Source organism: Leuciscus leuciscus (genome assembly GCF_965113295.1).
Source record: "Leuciscus leuciscus genome assembly, chromosome: 22".
Classification (NCBI taxonomy): domain Eukaryota; kingdom Metazoa; phylum Chordata; class Actinopteri; order Cypriniformes; family Leuciscidae; genus Leuciscus; species Leuciscus leuciscus.
The window spans coordinates 13720274-13745450 of record NC_138746.1 but is presented as its reverse complement, the minus strand read 5'-3'; the positions used below and the strand labels follow the sequence as shown (position 1 = coordinate 13745450).

Here is a 25177-nt window from a genome sequence, read left to right as displayed (position 1 = left end):
GCTGGAATTGTCATGACCAGAACGGTAATTAGTAAAGTATTTGTCTTTATGTATTGGCCAGGATGTATCTCATTTAGACTAATAGATCTTCATTGACGGATCATGTCTCTGATGACAGCAGACAGCTTGTTTCCAGATTACACAGACAAAAAGTTCAACAGAGCACACAGATTCTGTTATGTGAACATCTGCAGTTATGTACAGCAGGGACATTAAGGAAACATCCATGCAAAAAAATCAATCCCAAACTATGTTTGTGGATCTCTTTCCCATCTTCAGTCATCCTTTGAGAAAAGAAGTGAATAGGAGGAAAACACAATAAACATGCCAATTACCTGGTATAAAAAGACATTTTTATTTACAGAATGTTTTAAATGTTTTTCAGTCAGTTTGATTACCATGTGGTTTTCATTGCATTTCAAAATCCTCCCTCATTAATCTTCCAAGAGTAATTTAAACAACATAAAAGAAAGGAACGCTTCAGACAGTCATGTCTTAGTCTGAACAGAAACAGATGACTGGGATAGGAATCAAGGCTATCCCTTACATCTGAACTTTTGTCACTGGAATTGTACCATCAGATTTTTATGAATTTACTATGCAGTGTCACGCCTTGAGTTTTGTTTGTTTTCACTGTGTGCAAAACAAAACAACACTATTGTCATGTCATTTTACACTTCTTTACTTTACCTGATGATCTTAACCTTCCAAATGTTGATAAATTGTCATAATGAATGCTTGGGTTGAATGTCTCAGCAGTTCAACCTATACAGCACAGTGGTGAGGACTTTCAGTTCGAGAATTACAGGAACCTTCAGTAAAAGCATTGCAGGCCTACCATTATCATTGCTCTAATGAATATTCTGAGTTCAACAGACAGCATTTGTGGCATCATTTTAATTACCACAAAAATTCATTTTTGATTTGTTCCTTATAACTTAAAAAATCTGGGCTAAAGAGAGGCAAACCATAGAAGTGAATGGAAACGTTAAAATACTCACTGTTTCTAGCTATTATAACAATAAACAATATGCCTGTTAACATGATTGTAGTTTTAGATTACCAACTTTTTTGCATAAAGTCATATATAGTTTTAAAAGTTCTTTGCCATGATAACATAACGGCCTAAACCCTGTAATTCTGCAAAAAACTTGGAAAAACATACATTGCCAAACCTGACATATAAAACTAGTTGTGAAAAAAAAACATAATGACAATTAAACATTTGAAGACAGGATTCTCTGAAGTGCAAGCACTAAACATGCTCACTTGAAACTGACCAAAAAAAGCTAGTGGGAGAGTAAGCTCTTAAATTTGAACACTCCTGAAAAAGCTCTCTGAAGGAGAGTATGTGCAGTACTTTATTTTGCTTTTCCTCTATTGTATTGGACTCTTTTATACTCTGTCCTTTTGTAAATGGTCTTAAAAATTAGACATTGTAATAGACTAGAGAGAGTATCACTCTCATTCTCTCTTTATGAGAACAACTCCCGTTCCAGACGTTCTCACAGTGTGCTGTCTTCATATACCGTTTGCTGAGGGGCTCAGGCATGCATTTGACTGTAATTCAGTGTGACTCAGAGAGCTTTAATGCTGCTTTACCACCCAAAGATCCAACCCCCAAATTCCGCCGGTCTCTCTCTGAGAGCTCAGCTTGAGTCACCAGGGAGCTATGAGAACTTTATGGCACAAAGTATCAGCTTCTTATATGAAACATATCTTTTTCAGAATATATCCAGCAATATTCACTCAATTATAAGAACGTATTTGTAATTCATAATGATCTCTTACATATAGCCATAAAGCTTTTTTTCATTCTCAACTTTGCTGCAGAACTGTTTACATTTTTCCTGAAGTTTCCACATGGGGTTGATGTTAGTATAAACACATGCCTCATGAGAGAGACACAAAGTGATTGCAAATACTGTTTTAAAAGGATATTGTGAACTCCTGGAGCCAAAAAGAGCAGAGAGAGAGGATGAGTGGCTGCAACTCTGCTGGAGCCAAATCTACATTGTTGAAAGAAACCCCCCCAAATTACAGGTCTCCCATGATCTGATAACTTTATGATAAAGAATAGCCTGTGGTGAAACGAGGGAGCTGTTGATGGCCCCACAGGGAAACAGAATGTGATGTGTTGATAACTTTTCACTCACTGGATAGACTCATGGAGGGAAGTTGATCAATGACTGCTAACACCTGTATGGGCAACTGTGGCATGCTGACGAGCCTTCTTCACAGCCTATAATGCCACTTTAAGAATGCATAATAATAATAATAATAATAATAATAAACATATATAGGCCTATGTATAATGGCCTATGTGTCAAAGGAGGATATTCTTAAAGAAAGGAGAAGTGAAACTTGATAAAAATACTTTTACTTCTTGTAAATGTCATTGGATATTTTAGTATCTATGCAAAATGCGTAGGCTAACTCTTTCCCTGCCATTGACGGAATTTTCTCCGTGTTTTCACTGTTATACGGTAGGGAAGCGGTATTACACGTCTTCTGAAAGAGTACAGAATCTCCGGATCAAAACACAGGTGAAAAAAAAAGCAGAAACAAGATGTATTTTACATAAGTAGATGCATATGTAAAATAACGCAATAACATTACACAATACTTTACTTTCGACATCTAACATCAGCCACAAACATGGCAGACTGGTCTTATGACATGACGACTAATAATACTGTAAAGTCAGGTGACTTACAAACAATGTAAAATGATAAGAAAAATTCCAAAATACAGTAAAACCCAATTTATGAAAAAAAAAAAAAAAAAAAAAAAATATATATATATATATATATATATATATATATATACACTGTATTTACTGGGTATACTATGGAAAATCATTAAGATTTAAAAAATCACACAATTATAACATCAAAATAATTATATATACTAAATATAATGTTCAATAATTCCACATAAAATAAAACCACTATCAATGCATTTACTGTTGAGAGTAAGCTTTGTAAGATTATCAAAAAATAGAGTGAAAAAATACAACTTAAAACCTAAAAATAAAAACTATACTGATACTGGTGAATCATTCATATGCAGAAGCATAAACTGCTGAAGATGGTCACTGCTGGTGCTAATGCAATATGCAAGTTAAAGAAATTGCCATCAGTGTTTCTGTGTGCTAACGATCACAGGTTAGGAAACAGGTATGGAAAAAAAGATAATTTCACATGGACAACACACCAGCTTTTTACAAGTTAACTAGGAGTGTTGAGTATGCATATAGCATGCACTTCCTTATGGTGACAATGTAATGAAATAATGAGATCATGAGTTGTGTGCCTTATATTGCTCTTAGTGCTTTGTCAAGTCCTTAATGCGTAGGTCCTTAAGATGCACAAGGTTCTCCAATCGGTTTACTTTAATCTGTAAAATCTGGAGGAAAGTAGAACATTTAGGTGATATTCAACAGTGGTTGTAGGTTTATGATATAATATCTGCAAACCAAAGGCAAAGCCAATGGCACAAAAGAACAAACAAACAGAAGGGTAATGTCACAATCATTATGTAGTGTCATTTCCATCCGTATAAACTTTGACTATTCAAATGACTGCAGAAGTTGATAAAAGGTGGACAGTAACTGAATTTATTTTTCTTTCAATTGAAACGCAAACAGTTGCAATTATCAAACTTCAAGCAGTTGAATGTTTTGCTGAAAACCTAAAAATTGTCTTACTAATTGTCAGATGACAAATATCACATCTGCTGAATTCAAAGTGACTCATTTAACAATCTTGCAATCTCTTACCACATTACCACAACAGTGACAGGAAACATGTCAGTGTACATGTGACCTGCAGCCCTTGACCAAATGCAGGGAGAACAGCACAGGAAGGACAAATTTCCTTTTGCGACACAAGCATCTCTCACCAGCTGGCATTGTATGCTAAAGGTGCTGAAACTAACTTGTTAGTTAGGTTTTGGGATTTGCAAGTCATAAGATTTAACATTTTTAAAGAATATCTGTAGGTCTCACGCAAGAAATAAATATTTAAAGGGGTCATATTATGCCCTTTTACGAAGTCTTGATTTTGTTTTTGGGGTGTACTATGCTTTCATGCTTGATTGTTCAAAAAACACATTATATGAAATACTAAATGTGTCCCAGTGCGTTGCCACCGCTTAGCGGAGAAGCACGCGTTCGGGAAGTGTCACTCCCCTTACCATTACAGCAAGCAGGCGAGATGAGGCAAAGCTTTGCCATTTGTTTACATCGTAACACCAACATAAACTCATAATGGAACTGTTAATCGAAAACGCAACTAGAAATAATAAGACTTACGTTGTGATCCACAAACAACAGATTGTCCCAACAAAGTGAAAACTGCTCCATTTCAGGAGAAGCTTTTGTGCGTAGCCTGCATTGTTTTCTCTAAGTCTCTAGAAGCTGTCCTCGGTAAAATGTGCAGCGCACATACAAATGTTGGGGTTATAATGTTCAGAAACAGTGTTTAAAAGAAATTTTAACTACAAGTTTGTCAGCCTTAGGAACTGTCTTCTCTAGTGCAGCTCAGCCAGGCCTCGCACCTTTTTTTGCGTATTCCGTGGGCGGGGATTATTTAAATGAGTAACATTGTGACTTCATAAGGTCCGGAAAAATCGTGTTGTAGTCCAAACGAATCGTTCGTTGTAGTTCTTGGAAAGTGCATTCTGTTAAATAAAATATCTCCCTTTGGAGTGGAGCTTTGTAACCTGGCAAATCTTTTTAATACTCAAGCAGCAACATTACAGACTAACTAAAGTTGAAAAAGTGAAAAAGCAGAATAGGACCCCTTTAAAATTAATTATGCACATTCAATTTGTGTTGAAACAGAAGTATTGATAGATTTTTTGGTTCTGTATTGGGACGTACATCCAAGTGTAACAGATTATAAGAAAATTATAAATGTAGGCCGGTGACATAGTTCTATTAATGGGTTGTTGATAAAATTTTGAAATGTGGGCATTGCACTGAAAAACAGAGGCAGATGAATGTGAGCTTGCAGGGGATTTAAGACTAAATGATTGATAAAGTTGGTCATTTCACTGGAAGATTAAGATACGTTGTTTTTTATTTGAAAATTACTATGTTAAAATAAATAAAATGTATAAATAGATTAATCATTTACAATAAGATCAATAACATGCATTTTGAAAATAGATTTTCATTTTCATTGATTGCAGAAGGTGCAGAGTGTGGTTTCTGCACTACTAGTGGCACAAAACGAAATTGCAAACATAATGACTGTTTCGATGTAGGTTTCCTAAACCTTCACCCCATATTTGGTCAGCAGACAAACAGGCAGCTAAACCCAAATATTCATGCCTTTGGTTGATCAAACATGTCTAATCTCAGACAAACAAAGCAATGCTGAAAGTGCCAAAGATCAACAGTGTTTACACTATATGGGAAATCTCTGCATATCAAGTTGGATTTTTTTGTTGTTGTTATTTTAACATCAAAATCTTACCTCAACAGTCTCCTGTAAAGTCAAAATGTCTTGGTCCTTTTTTTCCAAGAGTAAACGGACACATGGATCATTTGGTCCCAAGGCTTCAGCAGCACTAGGCAAGGTTTACAACAAGTCCATTATAAATGTATATCTTTTTTCACAGGCCTACATCAAAGACCTCAGAAAGTTCTATTTAACAAAATTTCATCACTCAATACCTGACTTTGCCTTTTTTCATCACAGTGGTTGGATTGGTGGCTGGAGTGTTCTCAAAAACCATAATATGATTCACTGTAGAAATGTGAGAAAACAGAGAAAGGGATAAGGCAATATAATAAAAAAAAAAAAACATTTTCATTTAAACATTTTTGGTTTTGAAACTAACAAAAACATGGTAAACATGTCCTGATGTACAAATATAGGTGACAGCCTAAAACTCAAAGTGCCGGGTCTTGGCACAGACCAGCTTCAGGATCCCTCCAGGCTAAATTCAGGCACCGAGACCTTATCCTCATGATACCCTGCATCAATTTCCTCTAGATGAGTGGTACTCCCCATACTTTAGGTTTTTAAAGCTCATGAGAATTGCTTAGCCAGGAAGGCTAAACTAATTAGACCCCATTTGAACCCATTAAACACAATAAGGTCAAAAAGACACATTGACGGGGCACCAGACTGTAACAACGGAGCAGTAGAGTTTTATTTGGCTTTAAGCTTTGAATCATCAACACCAGCTGTGCTTCACCTTATAAACATAGTAAAAAAAAGTAAAAAGCACAGGACTCCCGTTTCCTTAACAGAAAAGGTCTGCGCTTCGATAATATGATATATCAGAAACAATCTAGCCTTTCAGGTCTCATAATAGACTCAATAGTCTACTGTTGGTTGGCTTGTGTTTGCTATGGATGAAAAGGGCTTTTAGCCAAGTGTGTTGAGCCTGTTGGAAGTGATAAGGGCTATCTGGTAAATGGAGCTGATGGACGCAGAACCTTTTCTATCAAGAAAAGAGGGAGTAGGACCTGAAACCAGATGTTGTCATGACTAAGACGCCATGATGATGAGGTGTGGGAAATGGAGGGTTGATCTGGCCCTTCTCCGTGTTATGTTAAGAGTACAGACCATGCAATGCATTTGGCCTATTTCTAAACACAGCTGACTGTTTTTATTCCATCCTAATACATATGGAAAAAATAGGTTTTCATAACTGTTTATCAAACTAAACTTGAAACTGGAGCACCTGTATGTTTATTTAATATATAGCCTATTTATATTTTCTATCTGTGGATTCTTATCAATTAAAATATCTTTAAAAACCTGTGTGACTTTATTTCTGTGAAACACAATAGAAGAGGTTTTCAGAGGTATTCTTCAAATATTTTATTTTATGTTTCAGAGAAGAAAGGTTTGGAACGACATGATGGTGAGTAAATTATAACAGAAATGTCATTTTAGGTTGAACTAAGCAGAAGGCCTGAGCACACAAAACTTAAGACACTTGACCATCTCTAAAAGTCTTGATTTATTTTTCAAGGAAACTGCTCTTCTTTGCACATAAAAGGGCATAAATAAACTCCTTAGTACTTGTGACACTTAATTTGCTCATTTTGGTAGTTTGGTTTACAGTTACTGAGGCAAGGGCTGTGTTTTCTGAGTATTGTGACAATCAGCTCATTTATGAACACTGACCTGTTACTAAAAACATAATGATGACACATTTCCAAGTGTTCAGATATGATCTGTTTAGACAAATTATGAGCTAAACAGTGGAAATAGACTACATTCTTACTAGCATCAAAAATAATCATCACAATTCATATGCAGCGGAGACCGCAAACACATGTCCTCCCTTCACAGCAAACAGTTGATATGGGTGGGAACACTGGCCAGTGGCCACTGACTTCCACTAACACATTTAGGTGGGTGGTGATTGAGGTCATGCCACATTGTGTCACATTTATCTATGGGAGTCATGTTCTGTAGAGGTATAGACATGGTTTCAGCTTCCTTCTTGAGCTTAAAAGGATAGTTCCTTACTCACCCTCATGCCGTTCCAAATCCATAAGACTCAAAACCCTTCATATATTTTATTATATAAGATATTTTTAATGAAACCTGAGATATTTCTGTCCCCCTAAAACTTAGGCGATCCAAAATGGTCATAACTGTGTCGTAAAACTAGTCCATCTAAATCGAGTTGTTCAATCCAAGTTCAATTTCTTACTTAAATGCTGTTTTTAGTGTTAACTTGTACAGTTAAAAAAATGTGTACAGTCAAAATCAGTCAGTTCAGTCAGAGTAGCAGTAGAGTAGCCTGACATAACGTTAGTAGCCTACAGTGGTACCATGCCGGTGGTACCATGCCAGTGACGCCATCGAACACGGCAACGCTCTGATAACAACAAATGTAAATTTCAGTATTGGGAAAAACTTCATATATGTTTTGTTTTTAATATTATTTTTGAATTAATTGTTTACAAATTTAATAACCAACATGTTATCGAATTATATTTTGTTAGTTTCAGTTCCCCTTTAAATCTGTTCATCATGTAACGTGATCGTATATTTTCACAATACTTTTTGAAGGGGGGGGCTTCGCCAGGGCCTCCCCCACGTACTACTGAGCCATGACCTGTCATATCTCTTCAAAATGACTTCATTGCCTTACTGTATGTAGCATAATAAAACTTGAAAAGCTATAGTCCCGTTTCTGTGCAACATGTTTTACAGTATATACCTGGTCTCAGCTGTCCATTTGATGTGCTGTAATATTCCAAGTCCTATGAAAAAGGATGAGACAGGGTTAAAATACTGCTCAGTCAACCATTATAAAGAATAATGAATGATGCAAATATAACGGACAACGCAAATTCACACAGACTCACCTGTGTACTATCGAGTTGTTTTCCTTGTCTCTTTTCCTCTATCTTCTCTTTTAGAGAGCAAAGGACTGTTTCAATGTAGCCTGGTGTGCTGACCACAATTTTCTTCAGCAAATCCTCAGGTATTTGAAAGTTCAGCTTGGAGAAAACCTTTCTGAAATGAGAACATGATGCAGGCGTGTGTTGTTCAATTATATACAAACATAAGGAATGTCTTGGTAGTAAAACGTCTTGTTACGTATGTAACCCTCGTTCCCTGAAGGAGGGAATGGAGATGTAGTCGGAAGTACCGTACTGATTGGGATCACGCTTAGGGAGCCTGTCATCTTCCAGTATTGATTAAACGAGCCAATGCACATTGGCGTGCGAGATTTGCATCTTGCGCTCCGGCCCGCAGCGCAGGTATAAACACGGAAGCGGATGCACGCACGATTTGTTTTTCGCTGAGGAGCTGAGCGGAGCCCGGAGTCAGCGGTGGTCCAGCAATAGTGGCGATGGGACTACATCTCCGTTCTCTCCTTCAGGGAACGAGGGTTACATACGTAACCGAGACTTACTGTACTGATTGGGAACCCAATTAGATCACCACTTAGTGCTGCCACCTTCCAGTGCCTAGCGAAAGCCTCCTGATCCTCCCGCATTTATTGAGGTGGGGATGGAAAGGGCTTAGGCCAGGGAAGTCCACTGCTGTTCCGCATGACCCACTCAGGCAGACTTGGAAAACACTGGGAAAGTGTGCCCTTTCGGTTAAAAGGGAGACGCTGCGGAACCCACATCCTGCCCGTAAGGAGGTATCATGTGGAGGTTACACATATGGACTGGGCGTTTCCGGGCAGTACAACATATGGAATGTCACTGAGGTGGCTCCGGCCTATAGACCTTATGCGCCAGAGAAACGAGGGCGCCGCCATCTTTAGAATATTGTCTTTGAACTTCCGTTTTAGATAAAGCGAAACGAAAAAGTGAATAGTTTGTGTGCGAATAGTTCGCGTCAAAACCATTCACATCAGCCGCGACACGAATTTGCAACGTCTGTGACGTTCAGAGCTTCAACATTTCAAAACTTTCGTGCCGACAGCTGAGAAAACATGGACACTTCATCATCATCATCCAGTGAAGATGAGCTTTTCATTTTCTTTAAAAGACAGAAAATAAGGTTTTGGGTGGGCATGGTGCGTCCTGGGATTGATACGCCAAGATGATGGCATCCACTATCCAGTGGGCCAACCTCTGCTTGGAGACAGCCTTTCCCTTCTGCTGGCCTCCGTAACAGACGAAGAGCTGGTCTGAGATCCTGAGGCTTTGCGTTCTGTCCACGTACAGGCGCAGAGCGCAGACGGGACAGAGAAAAGCCAGGGCTGAGTTTGCCTCCTCCAGGGGCAGCGCTTGCAGGTTCACCACCTGATCCCGAAAGGGAGTGGTAGGAACCTTGGGCACATATACAGGCCGGGGTCTCGGGATTACGTGAGAGTCGGCCGGCCCGAATTCCAGGCACGATTCGTCAACCGAAAATGTGTGCAGGTCCCCTACCCTCTTGATAGAAGCCAAAGCAAGCAGGAGAACTGTTTTTATAGACAGGACTTTTAACTCTGCTGCCTGCAATGGCTCAAAGGGAAACTTTGCAGTGCTGTCAGCACCAGAGATAAGAGGGTATAGATGGGGAGCAAGGCGGATTCAGTCTCCTCGCACCCCTGAAGAACCTGACGATCAGGTCGTGCTTCCCCACGGATCTCCCATCAACTGCATCGTGATGTGCGGCAATAGAGGCAACATACACTTTGAGGGTGGAGGGAGACAACCCTCGCTCCAACCCATCTCGCTGGAAGGAAAGCACAGCACTGATCGAACATCTTCTGGGGTCTTCTCGGTGAGAAGAACACCACTCAACAAACAAGTTCCACTTCAAGGCGTGAGCAAGCCTCGTAGAGGGTGCTTTCGCAGAAGTGATGGTTTCTACGACAGCTTGTGGTAGGTCACCTAGAACCTCTGCGTCCCATCCAGGGACCAGACATGGAGTTTCCAGAGGTCTGGACGCGGGTGCCATACGGTGCCCCGTCTCTGAGAGGTCCTCCCTGAGAGGAGTGGGCCAGGGAGGGGCTGTCGAGAGGAGCATCAGTTCAGGGAACCAGGTCCGGTTGGGTCAATAAGGGGCAATTAACAAGACTTCCTCCCTGACTTTGCACAGTGTCTGTGCGAGAAGGCTCACTGGGGGAAACGCATACTTGCGGAAGCCCCGGGGCCAGCTGTGTGCCAGTGCATCCGTGCCGAGGGTCCCCTCGGTCAGGGAGTAAAACAACTGGCAATGGGATGAGTCCGGAGAGGCAAACAGATCTATATGTGTACGGCCTCGAAATGGTCCCAAATGAGCTAGACCGCCTGGGGATGGAGTCTACAATCTCACTGGGCCACAGGCTGTCGTGAGAGCTCGTCGGTGGCACGATTGAGTAGGCCGGGGATATAAGTGGCACGAAGCGACCTCAGATGCTTCTGACTCCAAAGGAGGAGATGGCAGGTGAGTTGCGACATGCGAGGGGAGCGTAGACCACCTTGATGGTTGATGTACGCAACGGTGTTGTTCGTACGGACTGGCACATGCTTGCCGAGCAGTGCCATTTTGAGGCTTCTCAGAGCAAGGTGTACTGTTAGCAACTAGAGTCAGTTGATGTGCCAATGCCCACTACTGCATGCCCGTTGTACGTGGCCCCCCAGCCGGTGTTGGAGGCATCTGTGGAGACCACAGCATACCTCGACAGTTGTTCTAGGGGCACTCCGGCCAGGAGAAACGAAGGGTCTGACCATGGGCTGAGGGTTTGGCGGCAGGCCGGGGTGATTGTCACACGGAGCGTGCCGCTCTGCCACACCCATCTTGGGACTCGACCGTGAAGCCAGTGCTGAAGTGGTCTCATATGAAGCAAACCGAGCGGCGCTACTGCGGCTGCGGATGCCATATGCCCCAGGAGCCTCTGAAAAAGTTTAGTGGGACCACTGTTCTGCTCTTGACAGTATTCAAGCAATTCAGCACTGACCGGACACGTTCCTCTGTGAGGCGTGCCGTCTGGTGGACCGAGTCCAGCTCCATACAGAGAAAAGAGATCCTCTGCATAGGGGCGAGTTTGCTCTTTTCCCAGTTGACCCGAAGACCCAACTGACTGATATGCTGGAGCAGCAAGTCCCTGTGCTCGCACAACTTCTCCCGAGACTGAGCTAGTATCAGCCAGTCGTCGAGATAGTTGAGGATACAAACACCATGCTCTGTGGATCCCATGCGCAAAACAAAGCAAAAATAATGACTTTATTCAGCCATCTCTTCTCTTCCATGTCATTCTCCTAAGCTGTTGACGTAGTGTAACAGCACAGCGCTTCTGGGTTGTACGTCAGAACGTAGGCTCCTTATTCGCCGACGTTGGTCATGTGTGTGATGCGTGTGATGCTGGCCAATAGTGAGCCTACGTTCTGACATACAACCCAGAAGCGCTGCGCTGTTACACTTTGTGAACTCATTCAGAGGCCCACACAGAAGAAAATGAATAGTTGAATAAAGTCGTTATTTTTGTTTGTTTTCGCTCAAAAAGTATTCTCGTCACTTGATAAACTTAAGGTTGAGCCACACAGTAGTCACTTGGACTATTTTAACGATATCTTTACTAACTTTTCTGGGCTGGCAGATATCAATTACCTAGCAGCCTATGAAGGAGTGAGCCAGCTCTCAGATTTCATCAAAAATATTTTAATTTGTGTTCCGAAGATGAATGAAAGTCTTACGGGGTTGGAACAACATGAGGGTGATTAATTACTGACAGAATTTTCATTTTTGGGTGAACTATCCTGAAGCGAAAGACAAATGGTGCGAGCATCCACTTTAAATGGAAATTTCGCACGCCAATATGCATTGGCTAAGCGTGATCCCAATCAGTACGTCGAACGTAACTACGTCGAACATAACCGAACTGAAAGGGAACTGATTTCTACATCATTCCCCCCACTGATCGACATATGATGCCCAAGTATGCTGTCTAGTTAGGCAGCTCATTAGGTTTGGAGACCCAGCCAGTGTTAATAGTGTTATTGCTGAGGTGTAATGTCACATTCCTGCAATCCTCCGGGGAATGTGGCAAGCGACACGCGGGGGTCAGATAAGCAGTGCGCTGTTTGCATTACTATCTGCGTGGAGAACAAATAAATATACCTGCCTGTTCAGGGCGCTCCAGTTACTCAGCTTCTGTTGCGTGGAATGTGCGGGCGTGTAGTTGTGCAGCTCCACCAGCTTAGGGAAGAAATGCTTCACTACTTCTGCTGCCATAACTGCTTATGGAAACCATTAAAATACTCAGACTATACTGAACTGAGAAAATGTCAGTTAATTAGATGATAATATATAATAGTATAATAATATTGAATTATTTTTATCTAGTCATTGCAAATGCGATGTCAACAAACATGAATAGTTAATTAGCTATTGGTTTTATTTGTTTCTTGAAGGATATAACGTTACCTCCGTCGCTAAAATCTCTTGATATATTCCGTTTGGTTCTGGAGAGCGGTATCTTGTCTATCCACGCGTAAAGGTATTGCAAAGTTTCTTCGTCTAATTGTTTAGGCCCATCCATAATTTGAAACCAGCTTTTGCGTGATTAAAGCACGAAACTGTTATTCTCAGAGGAACGCGTATTATTATGAGTGTTTGAATCGTTACTAGGCAACGAAAATACAGGGCGCAGTAGGTCATGTCGTTACACGTGAGAAGCGATTCACAATAATCTATGCACAATAATATAGAAATAAACTAAAACGGATTAAAAAAGAAATTAGAAAAACTTTATTATAGTAAACAAATTTAAAAACAGTACATTCTCCCATTGAAAAGTAAAATCAGACCAGCTGAGATCATTGCAAGTTTGAATAATAAAAAATAGGCAAAAAACAGAACAAATTAATTAATAAAATTGCAATATTAACTGCAAAAATCTCAAAGATCACACACACACACAAAAAAAAAGGTGTAAGAAACTTATAAATAAGGCAAAATCTGTATATAAGATAATCACTAAAGCCAGGACGGATTATGTTTGAGAAATGGCACCAGCCTCTTTGTAGGACGCCTCTTGCAATGTGATGTAGACTTACAGGGAGATACAAACTGAACTGACTGTAAACAGCTGCACATGACACTCTTTAAAATTAAAATATAAAATAAATAAACAGCAAAGACAGCCAAAGTACAATAAAGGAAAGAAATTACAAACAAGTTGTACCAAAAGTGTAACACAGGCGATTCCTAGAGTGCAAATGCTTTATTCTGTTTTACCATCCTTAACTTCATCTTGTTATTCAGAGCAATACCACAAAGAAAGATGAGCTTTGTTCAGCTCGTAGACTTCTTCTTATGAAACTCCCAGTGATTCATGGTAACTAATACTGTTCCAGATCATCTGGGCCTGGCAGGAGGTTTTAGTGCAACTTTCTGGATTCCCTACGGTGAATGTAAAAGAGCTTTCAAAACACTGACATTTATTCACACAACTCTACTGTCAAGCAGCTTGAAAAAATGAGTATCAGCAGTTTTTGAGAAAAACGAAAATGCTTTTATAGTTTATAAGTGAACAGCTAAATGTAAAATTGTACCTGAGGTGGAATGAATACTGGCTGCATCCCAGTAGGTTTCACTGGAGGCACTGGAGGCTGTTTTGACTTAGTAACCTATCAGTTCAAACAAACAAGGGATATTATTTTTGGTTGGTATTTATAGTATGTTTGTAGGGTTGGGTGCTTTCTGTTAAATCAGTCATCAAAAATAGCTTCTTACAGGTTTAGACACCAGTGGCGGTAACGGTCTTGATGGAGGAAGTGGTTTAGATGGTGGAAGTACAGTTTTTTCCTGAAACAAAATTAAGACATGATATTATCTCTGTTTTATGTTACTTCTGCAATGAGCTTGTAAGGCATTAAAAGCAACCAACATTGAACTGACAATTATATTTAATAATACACTACCTTTCAAAAGTTTGGGGTCAACTTTTTTTTTTATGTTTTTGAAAGAAGTCTCTTATGCTCACCAAGGCTACATTTGATAAGATCAAAATACAGCAAAAACAGTAACACTGTGAAATATTATTACAATTTAACAAATAACTGTTTTCTATTTTTAATATGTTTAAAAATGTAATTTATTCCTCTGATGGCAAAGCTAAATTTTCAGCATCATTACTCCAGTCTTCAGTGTCACATGATCCTTCAGAAATCATTCTAATGTGCTGATTTGGTGCCAAAGAAACATTTCTTCTTTTTATCAGTGTTAAAAACAGTTGTGTTGCTTAATATTTTTGTGGAAATTGGCATGTATTTACAGTATTTTAGGATTCTTTGATGAATAGAAAGTTCAAAAGAACATCTTTTATTTGAAATAGAAAGTTTTATAAAAGTATTAATTTCTTTTTAAAAATCTGACCCCAAACTTTTAAACGGTAGTGTATACTCTTAAGATTAAAGGTTATTATTGGCATCTTATGATTCCATAAACAACCTTTAACATTCATGGAATCTTTCCACTGCACAAAAGGTTCTTTATAGTGCAAAAATATCCTTTAAGATTATTAAAATGTTCTTCACACTATGAAAAAGAACAGTTTGTTTAAGAAAGACTGAAAGGCTCTTTGAGGAACCTTTGTTTTTAAGAGTGTATATCAAGATATTAGGACTCACCTGAGCAGGATAAATGTTTCTGGAAATGCCAGGAGGTGGGGCAGAGGGTTTCACAATCTAATTGAATATGGACATATATTTTTATTTATTTTTTTAACAGTCAAGAATAGAGTCAAGAATAGATTCATATAATTACACAGTATTTTTTTGTTAAGATTAACTACCTGTTCTTTCCTAGTTTGTGGTGCATCCTTTGGAGGCTGTGCATAGTGAGAAATAAGTGATAGGAATTCAGTATATATTCAGAAGTTCCTTCATCCTAAAATGCACTTTTAATGTGAAGCACAAATTGAACCGCTCGTTTCAGTGCATGAATCATTTTACCAGTGGTGCTGGTCTCCAGGGTGTAGCCGGAGAATAGAGAGGTTTGCAGGCCAGAGTAGTGGATGAGTCAAGGAAAGTTGGTTGACTGATACGTGGCTTTGCACATCTGGGGCTGTTCTTTGCACTTCCTGGTTGGAATGCCGGATTGCACTGGCCTGAGGGAGTGTGGATGTCCTTCAAAGACCTTTTAGAAGATAATTTAAAATAGAATGTCCTTCTTTAATAGTATAATATTTTTACTGAAATGAAAACAGACATTGAAAGTTCATTATTGACAGTTAGGTAACAGATCCTACCTTTTCTTTCTAAATTCTGTTATTTTGTTCCTGTAACACACCAGTGCTACAATAATAATGATCAGTCCAAGGACGACTACAGATGCAGACACACCAATTATCACAGCATTTCTTACTGTAAATCAAAATCACACATTTGAAATTGCACAGAATTAGTATTGCATGGACAATAATTGAATTACGTGAAGTACTGTACAGTTATGGTAAGGAAGTAATTGGTTTACTTTTTGAAAGTTCTGAGAGTTGGACATCACAATAGGGTGGTGCCCAGCCTGGATCGCAGTGACACTTCCTCTCATGGTTACACACCTTTAAAATATAAGTCAGTAATATGTTTACATGTGTTTATGCTTTGAAAAAGTATCTGTCTATAAAGCAAATGTGAAAGGGAATATATCCACATGCACATTTGAGCGATATGGCTTTTCACAACATCACAGTATCACAGCATGACAAACATTGCATTAATGCTTTTCTTCAAAAAAATTTTTTTTTTAAGTTAAGTAAGTTTTTAAAATAATATAAAACTGAAAAAGAAATCACACACCCCATGATTGTTGCATTTATCAGAGCAGTTCGCAGTGCCGTATATACTAATGTCTTGACACAGGCTGTGGTAACACACCTGTTGATTGGAAAACATAAAAAAATAAAAAAAGAATAAATAACTAAAGGTTTTGTACACTTTGTATTCTGTAAGGCAATGTACTGGACATTATTTACTTGCCTTATTAGTGCCACATTTGGTGCCTGCTGGAACCATCCCTAAGTCTTCTGTGGGCGAGGGATCCACAGCCGTGTAGCAGGTTTTTGAAGGTAAAGTTATAAATGATTTTTTCAAGGTTATGGGGAACTCATTTCCCCCATAACAGTATATTTTCCCACATTTCATATGCCTATAGGATTTAGAATACCATTGTGTCATTAGAAAGCAATGAACAAAATACAATTTTTTGTCTTTATCCATCAAAGAAGAGTTAAGTTACACTTACTCAATGCTCTTGGAGGTTCTATCATTTACATTCTGGTTAAAGCAGGTGTCAGTATCCACCTCAGCATCTAAACATATACAAGATATTGATTTTTATTAATTAATTTTATTAATTATTTATCAATTTCTATATAAAAGTTTTATGTTAAAGTTTTTGTAAATGCATAATAAAACATCCAAAATTCCATTTAATCTCGCTCGGCGAGACTAGTACCTGATCCCCACAGCATCTTGCAGTGTTCCTTATGTGTTGGACATTGTCCATTGTAACAGTAGCCCTGATTATGATTGCAGGGGAGTCCATTCATCTTATACTCATCTTCAGGACAGAAGGCCGACTCTCCTGTACAGTACTCATCCAAATCACAGTCGTGAGCACTCTTTCTGCACAGGCTACCTACATGTTTCAGCTAGAGGGGAGAACGAATGACAGAAATTAAGACAATAATCTACTTTCACATGTATTTTCAATTGTCTTCTTGTGGAGCCTGGTGGGTGGCTTTTCTGATACCTGGCAATTGTGGCAGCACTCTCCATGTGCACAACGGGCACCTTCGGTCAGTCGACAGGTCGAGGCATTGCAGCAGGGATTGTTGCATTCCTAAAATCATTGTTTGGGTCAACAAAATGAAGAACTTTTTATTTTTCAGAATACACTACTGTTTGGGGTAAGTGTTTTTTAAAGAATTGTAATTTTTTTCACAGCAAGAACATGTTAAATTGATCAAAAGTAACAGTAAAGACCCAATAAAGACATAATGCTGTTTTTTTTTAGTTTTTTTTTTACTTTCTATTCATCCAATAATCCTTAAAATATCCACACAAATATTAAGCAGCAACATTAATAAAAATAAGAAATGTTTCTTGAGCAGCAAATCAGCATTTTAGAATGATTTCTGAAGGATAATGTGACACTTAAGACTGGAGTAATGCTGCTGAAAATTCAGCTTTGCCATCACAGGAATAAATTACATTTTTAAAATATATTAAAATAGAAAACCTTTATTTTAAACTTTATTCTTTACTGTATTCAATAAAACATTTAAAAATGTCAAAAACGTTAAAAAAAAATCTTACCAACCTCAAACTTTTGAACAAAAGCGTATATATATTATAGGCTACTCAAATACACACTTCTATTTTAGTGATGTTAAGCCGTCATTGAGAAACTGAGTTGACTCATCTGGAAAATTTCAAAACCAACATGTCAAACAAACCTCAACAGTTCCACAGTCACATTCTTCGCCTTTTTCAACAAAAGCATTTCCACAAACTGGGCCTCCATATAGTTCACCCTCATTCGGCACGTCTAGCAGACAGCTGCTGTCATAGTTCTGCAAAAATGTCCTCAAGGATGATTGACTGCAAGTACTGAAGGAATCAGGGTAAATATACCTGTTGGAAGAATATGAAAGAAAATGAAGGTTCTGAGGAAGAGTTAAACTGCAGTTGCTTATATCTTCTGCCATTGTATAAATGTATGCATTTACAATTAGCCTCACCCAATGGTATCTTGCATAATGCAGCCATTGTCAGAAGAGCATCCACAGTTTTGATTATCATGTGACATACCCAGATTATGTCCCATTTCATGTGCAACGGTAGAAGCCACTGCAATGCTATTTTTATTATGGTCCTTTGCAAAGAAAAAATATCTTATGTTATTTACCACAACCAAAGCTTTATTTCAAACATTAGAAATATAGCACTTCTTAATCTATTGATTTACATTTATAAACATATTCTCAAAATATACCTCATTCACAGCACCGGAGGATGGAGAGCACATAGCATACATTGTTGCCAACCCAACCGTTGATCCAACAAAATCTACAGCACTGAATAAAAAAAAGAGAATTTATGTCATTAAATTATGTTTTTGTTGTTTCAAAAATCCACAAATAAAATTTCTAAAAATAAAAATAGATAATTGTATGTGGATCCTAACGCATAGAATAGATCAAATATCCAGGCACTCACATAGATTTTATCTTTTAAAAAGCCATTATTTTCAGGGCAGGGCTACATATTAAAAAACACCAACGCATATCGGCCCAAACAGGCTTTCATCGAGGTGCCTGTTTAAAATATTATTTTCTATTACTAAATAAAAATAGATGTTTAAAGCTTGTGGTGAGACACATTTTAAAGGGAACAGTGTTCAATGTGAGTACAAATGTGGCATTCTCAGCACTGAAACTGATTAAGATGAGCAGTCAGTGACTCACGTAATAAAATGGGCATTGTCATGCTTCTTTCTTTTGAGCAGGCTATCCTGACGCCATCGTAAAAAACGTTCCAGAGTAAGATTTGGTATATCGCTGACATCAATCAAGTCTCTTTGAGACCAAATTTCAAGTCCGACCAACATGACACGTATGTTTAACGGTCGGTAAAGCTGAAAGTGAAAAAAGTTGTATTTATTCAATAATTATTACTTTAAAAACCATACCATGCAAAACCTATTATTTAATCATTTAATAATACCTTGTAATAATACCACCATACCTTGTCTACGTGATTTGCAACCAGCATCATTCTTGCCTCAATTTTCTTAAAACTCCCAAATTTCTTGTACTGAAGAAAATGAATTGATATATTTTAACAATATGAACACAACACATTAGTAATCAAGATATTTCTTCCTTTAAACCACATTTATACCTCCGTATGATCAACGACCAAAACCATCTCAATGATCCGCTGTCCTCCGCTGGGGACTTTGTTTTTCTGAAGGAAAGTTGAAAAAGTCATTGTCATAAAACTTTTAATGGTAAATGCATTATAAATAGACAGTAGGTACAAATCAAACATTCTGCATAATAATGAAATAAGGAGCTAGTCCAATATGAATCAGATTTCAACAAGAGATCATTATAATATCATTACCATATATTTGCCTTTATACAGCCCGCTAGACTTTGGGCCAAGGTTATAGACTGTGTCATTAATGTATCCAAAGTCCCCTTGCTTGGTCCTTAAATGCTCTTGCTTGTAAATAGCATGGTCCCCATCCAAAGACTCTTCTAGTGGCTCAATCAAGTAAACTTGATTGTTCACCCTCAGAAACCCTCTACAAAATAAAGAAGATACAATATTTCAAAGAGGGCGAAATGTATTATGTGCCGATATTGCACATATAGTACACATGTAGTCATTTACACTAGACAATGTTATCCAAAGCAACTTATTACAGGCAAAATCCACAAAAATCACCTTTATAATTAACAAAAGTTGCTTAAAATTAATATTATCCTTACTCCATTCCAGAGCAAAGCCCAACACTGACTGAAGAGTCTTCAAGATCCTGGATGTGTCCCTGATAGTAGCAGTGATCCTGAAGTGAAAAAACAGAATACAATGTAATATTAAGCAGCAATATTCACATACTATGTCAGACAGAATTAAGCTGTTTTACTTTTTGAACATACAAAAGTGTCTGAAGACTTTGTCTCTGAAATTCCATCTTCGGTATAATGTGACATGGTGTAATGTTTTCCTAAAAGCTCCCTGTGAAAAAAAGAAATGTAATGAGGCTGAGTGTGAATACAAGACGTCCTCTACATATTGTTTAGAGCATAAGCTGTTTATATTGTCACATTCTCACCTATTTCTGTGCAAAGATATTGTTAAGTTCCTCCCATCTACAGTCAAATCATATTCAAGTTGTTCAGGATATCTCTAAAGAGGTGAAAGCAAGCATGCATGAATAAAAGTCGAATCAAGCATCCCAAGAGATGTCAATATGATATTTCAGATTTGCAAAAATAGTCTGAAAAAGAGCGAACCTTGAGAGAAGAGGCGCTCCTTCTCACTCGCTCTTTCACTGCCTGAGGTCGGAGTTGGACCACATCATAGCGCATCACATGAGGTAAAGCTGGATTCGCTGCCTCAAGATTCTCTAAAGCAACAGATAAACAAATCATCAGTACGTTATGTGTAATCAGTAAGTTAAAATTACATCACGCGATGTGACATGATTCGCGTTGTAAAATAATCCTCATAATGCTGTGCGCTCACCCCATGAATAAACAAAAGAAAGCAGTGATATAAATATTCCAGTGTATTGCATGGTTCTCTGTCCTGTGGACTTGCTCGGGGACTCGTGGTGGACTGCTGTGGGAACTTATACTTAAAGTTAATGCTCCGCCTCGATACATTTACGACCTCCTTATCCGGTAACAGCAAACTAGTCACTAATGAGTCACGGCCCAGTAAATGTGTCAGTATTTTAAAGAAACAAAATACAAATAGAAAAATCATTTGATGTAAAAAGAAAAAAAGAAATCCGGCTAGGTAGGCTAGCCTACCACCCAGAATGCTAATATGGTAGATTTTTGTAGTTCATCAATCTTTTCAACTCCATAACTGGAATGAAAATGCTTGTGTAACAAAGTATCTCTATTAAAACTTTCTGAGGGTTAAGATCACTAAAGTAGCAAACAGTTTGATTGGTAATACACTGTCAAAAACAATGAACTATATCCTAAACAGAATGATAAGTCACTTTTATTTATAGCCTGCAGGCTATAGCGCTTTATACAATACAGATTGTTGCAGCAGCTTAATAGTGATAACCGGAAACTGATTCAATGATGCAAACAGAGTTAAGTTCGGTTGCAGCTCTTATGAAATTGTGTCATTATTCAGACGAAATCAATTCTGCAGAAAACAGTGTTGTCATCGTCCAGCTCAGTCAAATCATTGTCGAATACTAAGTGTATCAAGTGTTAATTAAGTGTTTATTACGTGAAGAATGAAACATCATAATGTATTAGGCTACTTTTGATATTTTGCTTATTAATTCACATATATTTTTTAAGTGTCATTAATATAAAATGTTATATATTCTATTTAAAATTATGTTTCTTAATGGCTTCTGTGCCAAGGGTCTAATTTGATCTTTTCACTCCAAAATAAAAACAATATTTTTCTACTCCACATATCTAAAAACCTCAATGTGTCCACAAATTCCTCAATATCAAGTAGACTATGATAAAAAACTATGATATTCAAGGTAATACAATGTCACACATCACTGTTATCCAGAGACACATAATTAGATCAATTAACCTCAGAACTGTTTCCACTGACTAAATATTACAAATGCTGATATTCAGATTAAATGACAAAATTAGGAAGAGCATAGGCATTCATTAGCCTAAATGTGTTGAGATGAGATTTTGTCATCTCCTGAAGGATGATGTCATTAAGGATAGGCTATGTTCGTTATTACAAAAAGGATATTGCCAAAGTGTATAGTTGGGACAGAATGTGAAATTCAAGGTCACTTTAAAAAAAAAAAAAGAGTCAAGGACATGAATAGTAGTAGTTAAAATCTATCACATGTGCTATAAGAAAAACAACAAATATGATTTCAAATTGTTCATTTGTTGTAATATTTTATCAAATATATCATCCAGTATCCCAGCGATCTTATTGGACAAGCCGTTTGGAAAATGATGGATGAACAGCATAACAAGAATGACTCTACTGACATCTTGTGGTTATTTTCTGCAGGTGCAGTTTTTCTCTCCGCTTTTTTTTCTGCTTATATTAGGGTTTACAGCAGGTATTGTTTATCAGTATTAGACTATATCTATATATTAGACTATCAGACTATAAATTTCTGACTTTTTTTTATTAGATTGCACTGGTTTTGCATCAAAATAAAATTACAAGTTTCTCATGAAACCGTACTGCGTCATCAACCGGCTTTTATTTTGAAAGGGCGATGACACGGATTCGCATGGCGGCGTATAAACGGAGTATGTTGACATAATGCTGCAACCAGAATTAATTGAACTGTTGGGGTCTGTAACACCAACAATTCTTGCAGATAAGATACCGGTTATTGAATATAGAAAATACGCGTGTCTTGATTTACAACAAGAAGAAAGAAGGGATGAAACTGCTGTTTCACCTTTTGGATTCAGACCTCAACGAGTTCGCATTGCTGTAGAAGATGCATTTTTTGAGGTTAGTAGATTCGATTTGGTCGACATGAATTTTGCACTTCAAAAAAACAATTGCATGTTTTTCTCTCAATATGTTACTTAACTTTATAGTGTCAAAGTAGAAACTACATGACCACATGGTGATTATATTTACCATGTCCATATCCCTATCTCATGTTTCTTCATCAGGATGGCGACATACACAGGCACATGTACCTACGAGATGTCGTGACGGCTATTGTATATGACGAACAACCTCCAACGTGAGTAATGTCGCTTCACCATTGATATTGCTTTGTAGTTAGACAAATTACTTAGGCAAATTACTTAACAAATCATTAACAATCATAATAATAAGTGTTAGATCTCATTGAGATCATAATTGTTATGCATCATAATTGTTAAAGCTATTAAATTATGATCATGTGTCTATAAATAACCTCAGTTGTTCAGCTCTTAAAATGTCCTTGTATATTTGTTCTAGTTCAGCTGGATGTGATTCTTTCTCTGTTGCTGTCATTATGTGATTTGCTAGATTACTATTATTATTAGTGTAGTTATTAGTACTATCATTGAGTGATGTCAATGTATCTCATGATGATTAGTGCCTACTGAAGATGTTGCTTGGATGAGTGGGGAGTGGGGATTTTGATGAACATCCTCTTGCCTTGATAAATGTATCACTAATATCTCAAACCTCTTCCCAGTATCTCTGAGTTTAGATGTCACATAGCTGGATGCAAACAGTTATTTGACACATTGGAAGGGTATGAACACCACTACAATTCATTGCACCGAAATGTATGCTCCAACTGCAAGCGCTCATTTCCATCAAACCGACTGCTGGAGATTCACATCTTGGAGTGGCATGACTCGCTCTTCCAGGTCATGGCGGAGAAACAATGCATGGTAATGGTCCCACCAGATAGGTCATAGGACCGTACTGAGTGATACATGTTGTTGTATGAAGTGCTATGGTTATGTCTTTCATAACGTGTTTTTGAGTGGCATGTGTCAGACAGACTATATGTATGCTAGATATAGTTTTATTTACCACTTTGATGAAGTTGATGAGAATTGGAGTGTCATCGATTGAAGGCAATCTTGCATGAATTATTTGGGAGTATGTATAGCCTACCAACCAGATAAGAAAATCTACTGTACAAAAAATAATTGGATGATGCATACATTTTTGTAGCGCATACAAACTACAAATACATTTTACTGGTTTATATTACTCTCTCAATGGAAATACTACATGTTTTTTTTTTTAAGAATTGATATTCATACATTTACACAGAGAAAAGTACCGGTAACCATTAATTTATGTTTATGAAATGCTGCCACCTACTGGTTTCAACAGCAGGTTACAGAGTCAGTGCGTGTTTCATTGACTTGAAACCGATTTTAAAGGGACAAGAAAAAACGTTTGTGAAAGAAAATATTAGTACACTTTTCCTCCTCCCAATACACACTCTCTTTGAACAAACAAATATCATTCAGCTTTGCTGATTGTGTTCTGTTAATATTGCTTTTCAGTATGAATGCTTGGTTGATGGATGTGGATTGAAATTCAAAACAACGAAAGAAAGGAAAGATCATCTTATCAGAACACATAGCTATCCAGCAGACTTCAGATTTGACAAATCAAAGAAGAGTGGAAGGTTTGAAATTAAAACTGATTGTAAATTGTGGACAATTTTAGAATATAGATATTCTACTTTTGCACTCCTATCCAGTCACCTCAGTCATTTAAGTGCCTCATACAATTACTTTTTAAAAACATTTTAGAATGTATTTATTTTTTAATTATCTTAATACGCAAATCAACAGAATACGAGAAAAAAAGACTCGGCAACAGAAGGATGCACATATGGAGGTTTCTGAAACAGCAACTATACAACAAGAGAGCTTTGAGTCCATGGACTTCTCTCTGACCCCAGATCCAAAAAGCCTTAAGACAGCAGAAACCGGACCAATGCATGCAGCTAATCTAAAGCCACAATATTCATACAAGTGAGTGGATTCATGGTCATGGATTCACATAAATACTTGATTAAGTTTCATTGCCCTGTAGACTCAGTGATCAGAACTGTGTTGATTATTATCTTTCCTCCAGAGTTCCATCATCCATTTGCTTCGGTCAAGGCTCAGTCAGAGGCTTCAGAGGAAGAAGAAAGAAGTAGGGCAAAGCTTTTATTCAATGCAAACAATTGCAGTAATTTGTTGAGAGTGGCATTTTTGTAATAAAACTTGTAAAAGCAATCTTTAAAAAGGTGTCTTCTCTCTTTGATGTTATTAATCAGATCTAAAACGTAGGCAGTTGTGGCAAGAAATTTAAGTCAAATGTCAAGCAGAATATCTTAAAATATTTTCACATATGTTGAGTAATTTAAATACATATTTTATGTATTCCACCCTTAAGTGCTATGTGCTTCGAGATCTAAAGATGCTTTCAACGAATGGCACATTGATTTGCTCTCTCGCTTGATGCTTCAGACACAAATACGTGGAACTCACATAAGACCTGTTATAAACTTGAGATGCTATGGAAGGAATGTGTGTT

At 37.8% G+C, this 25177-nt stretch overlaps 3 protein-coding genes across 3 annotated transcripts; 1 reads left to right on the top strand and 2 right to left on the bottom strand.

The window, feature by feature from the left end:
* Window positions 1-336: 336 nt before the first annotated feature.
* spef1 (sperm flagellar 1) lies at window positions 337-12991 on the bottom strand. Its single transcript, XM_082153138.1, has 7 exons — window positions 12837-12991; window positions 12531-12646; window positions 8348-8494; window positions 8200-8242; window positions 5684-5756; window positions 5484-5577; window positions 337-3408 (listed from the first exon to the last, which is right to left on the bottom strand). Exons 1-7 carry the CDS (start codon window positions 12949-12951, stop codon window positions 3328-3330), a joined length of 669 nt encoding a protein of 222 aa, XP_082009264.1. The 5' UTR covers window positions 12952-12991; the 3' UTR covers window positions 337-3327.
* A 146-nt stretch (window positions 12992-13137) lies between these two features.
* adam8a (ADAM metallopeptidase domain 8a) lies at window positions 13138-20826 on the bottom strand. The gene is made up of 25 exons (XM_082153137.1): window positions 20675-20826; window positions 20443-20555; window positions 20262-20335; window positions 20086-20164; window positions 19915-19991; window positions 19544-19727; window positions 19319-19384; window positions 19163-19231; window positions 18883-19052; window positions 18411-18492; window positions 18157-18290; window positions 17872-18049; window positions 17166-17255; window positions 16869-17064; window positions 16656-16722; window positions 16391-16559; window positions 16211-16288; window positions 15888-15972; window positions 15664-15778; window positions 15368-15551; window positions 15208-15243; window positions 15044-15100; window positions 14148-14219; window positions 13967-14041; window positions 13138-13814 (listed from the first exon to the last, which is right to left on the bottom strand). The coding sequence occupies exons 1-25, from the start codon at window positions 20724-20726 to the stop codon at window positions 13770-13772; spliced, it is 2547 nt and encodes an 848-aa protein (XP_082009263.1). The 5' UTR covers window positions 20727-20826; the 3' UTR covers window positions 13138-13769.
* A 1541-nt stretch (window positions 20827-22367) lies between these two features.
* znf511 (zinc finger protein 511) lies at window positions 22368-24886 on the top strand. The gene is made up of 6 exons (XM_082154073.1): window positions 22368-22633; window positions 22801-22874; window positions 23319-23520; window positions 24151-24275; window positions 24445-24627; window positions 24731-24886. Exons 1-6 carry the CDS (start codon window positions 22436-22438, stop codon window positions 24795-24797), a joined length of 849 nt encoding a protein of 282 aa, XP_082010199.1. The 5' UTR covers window positions 22368-22435; the 3' UTR covers window positions 24798-24886.
* Window positions 24887-25177: the final 291 nt, after the last annotated feature.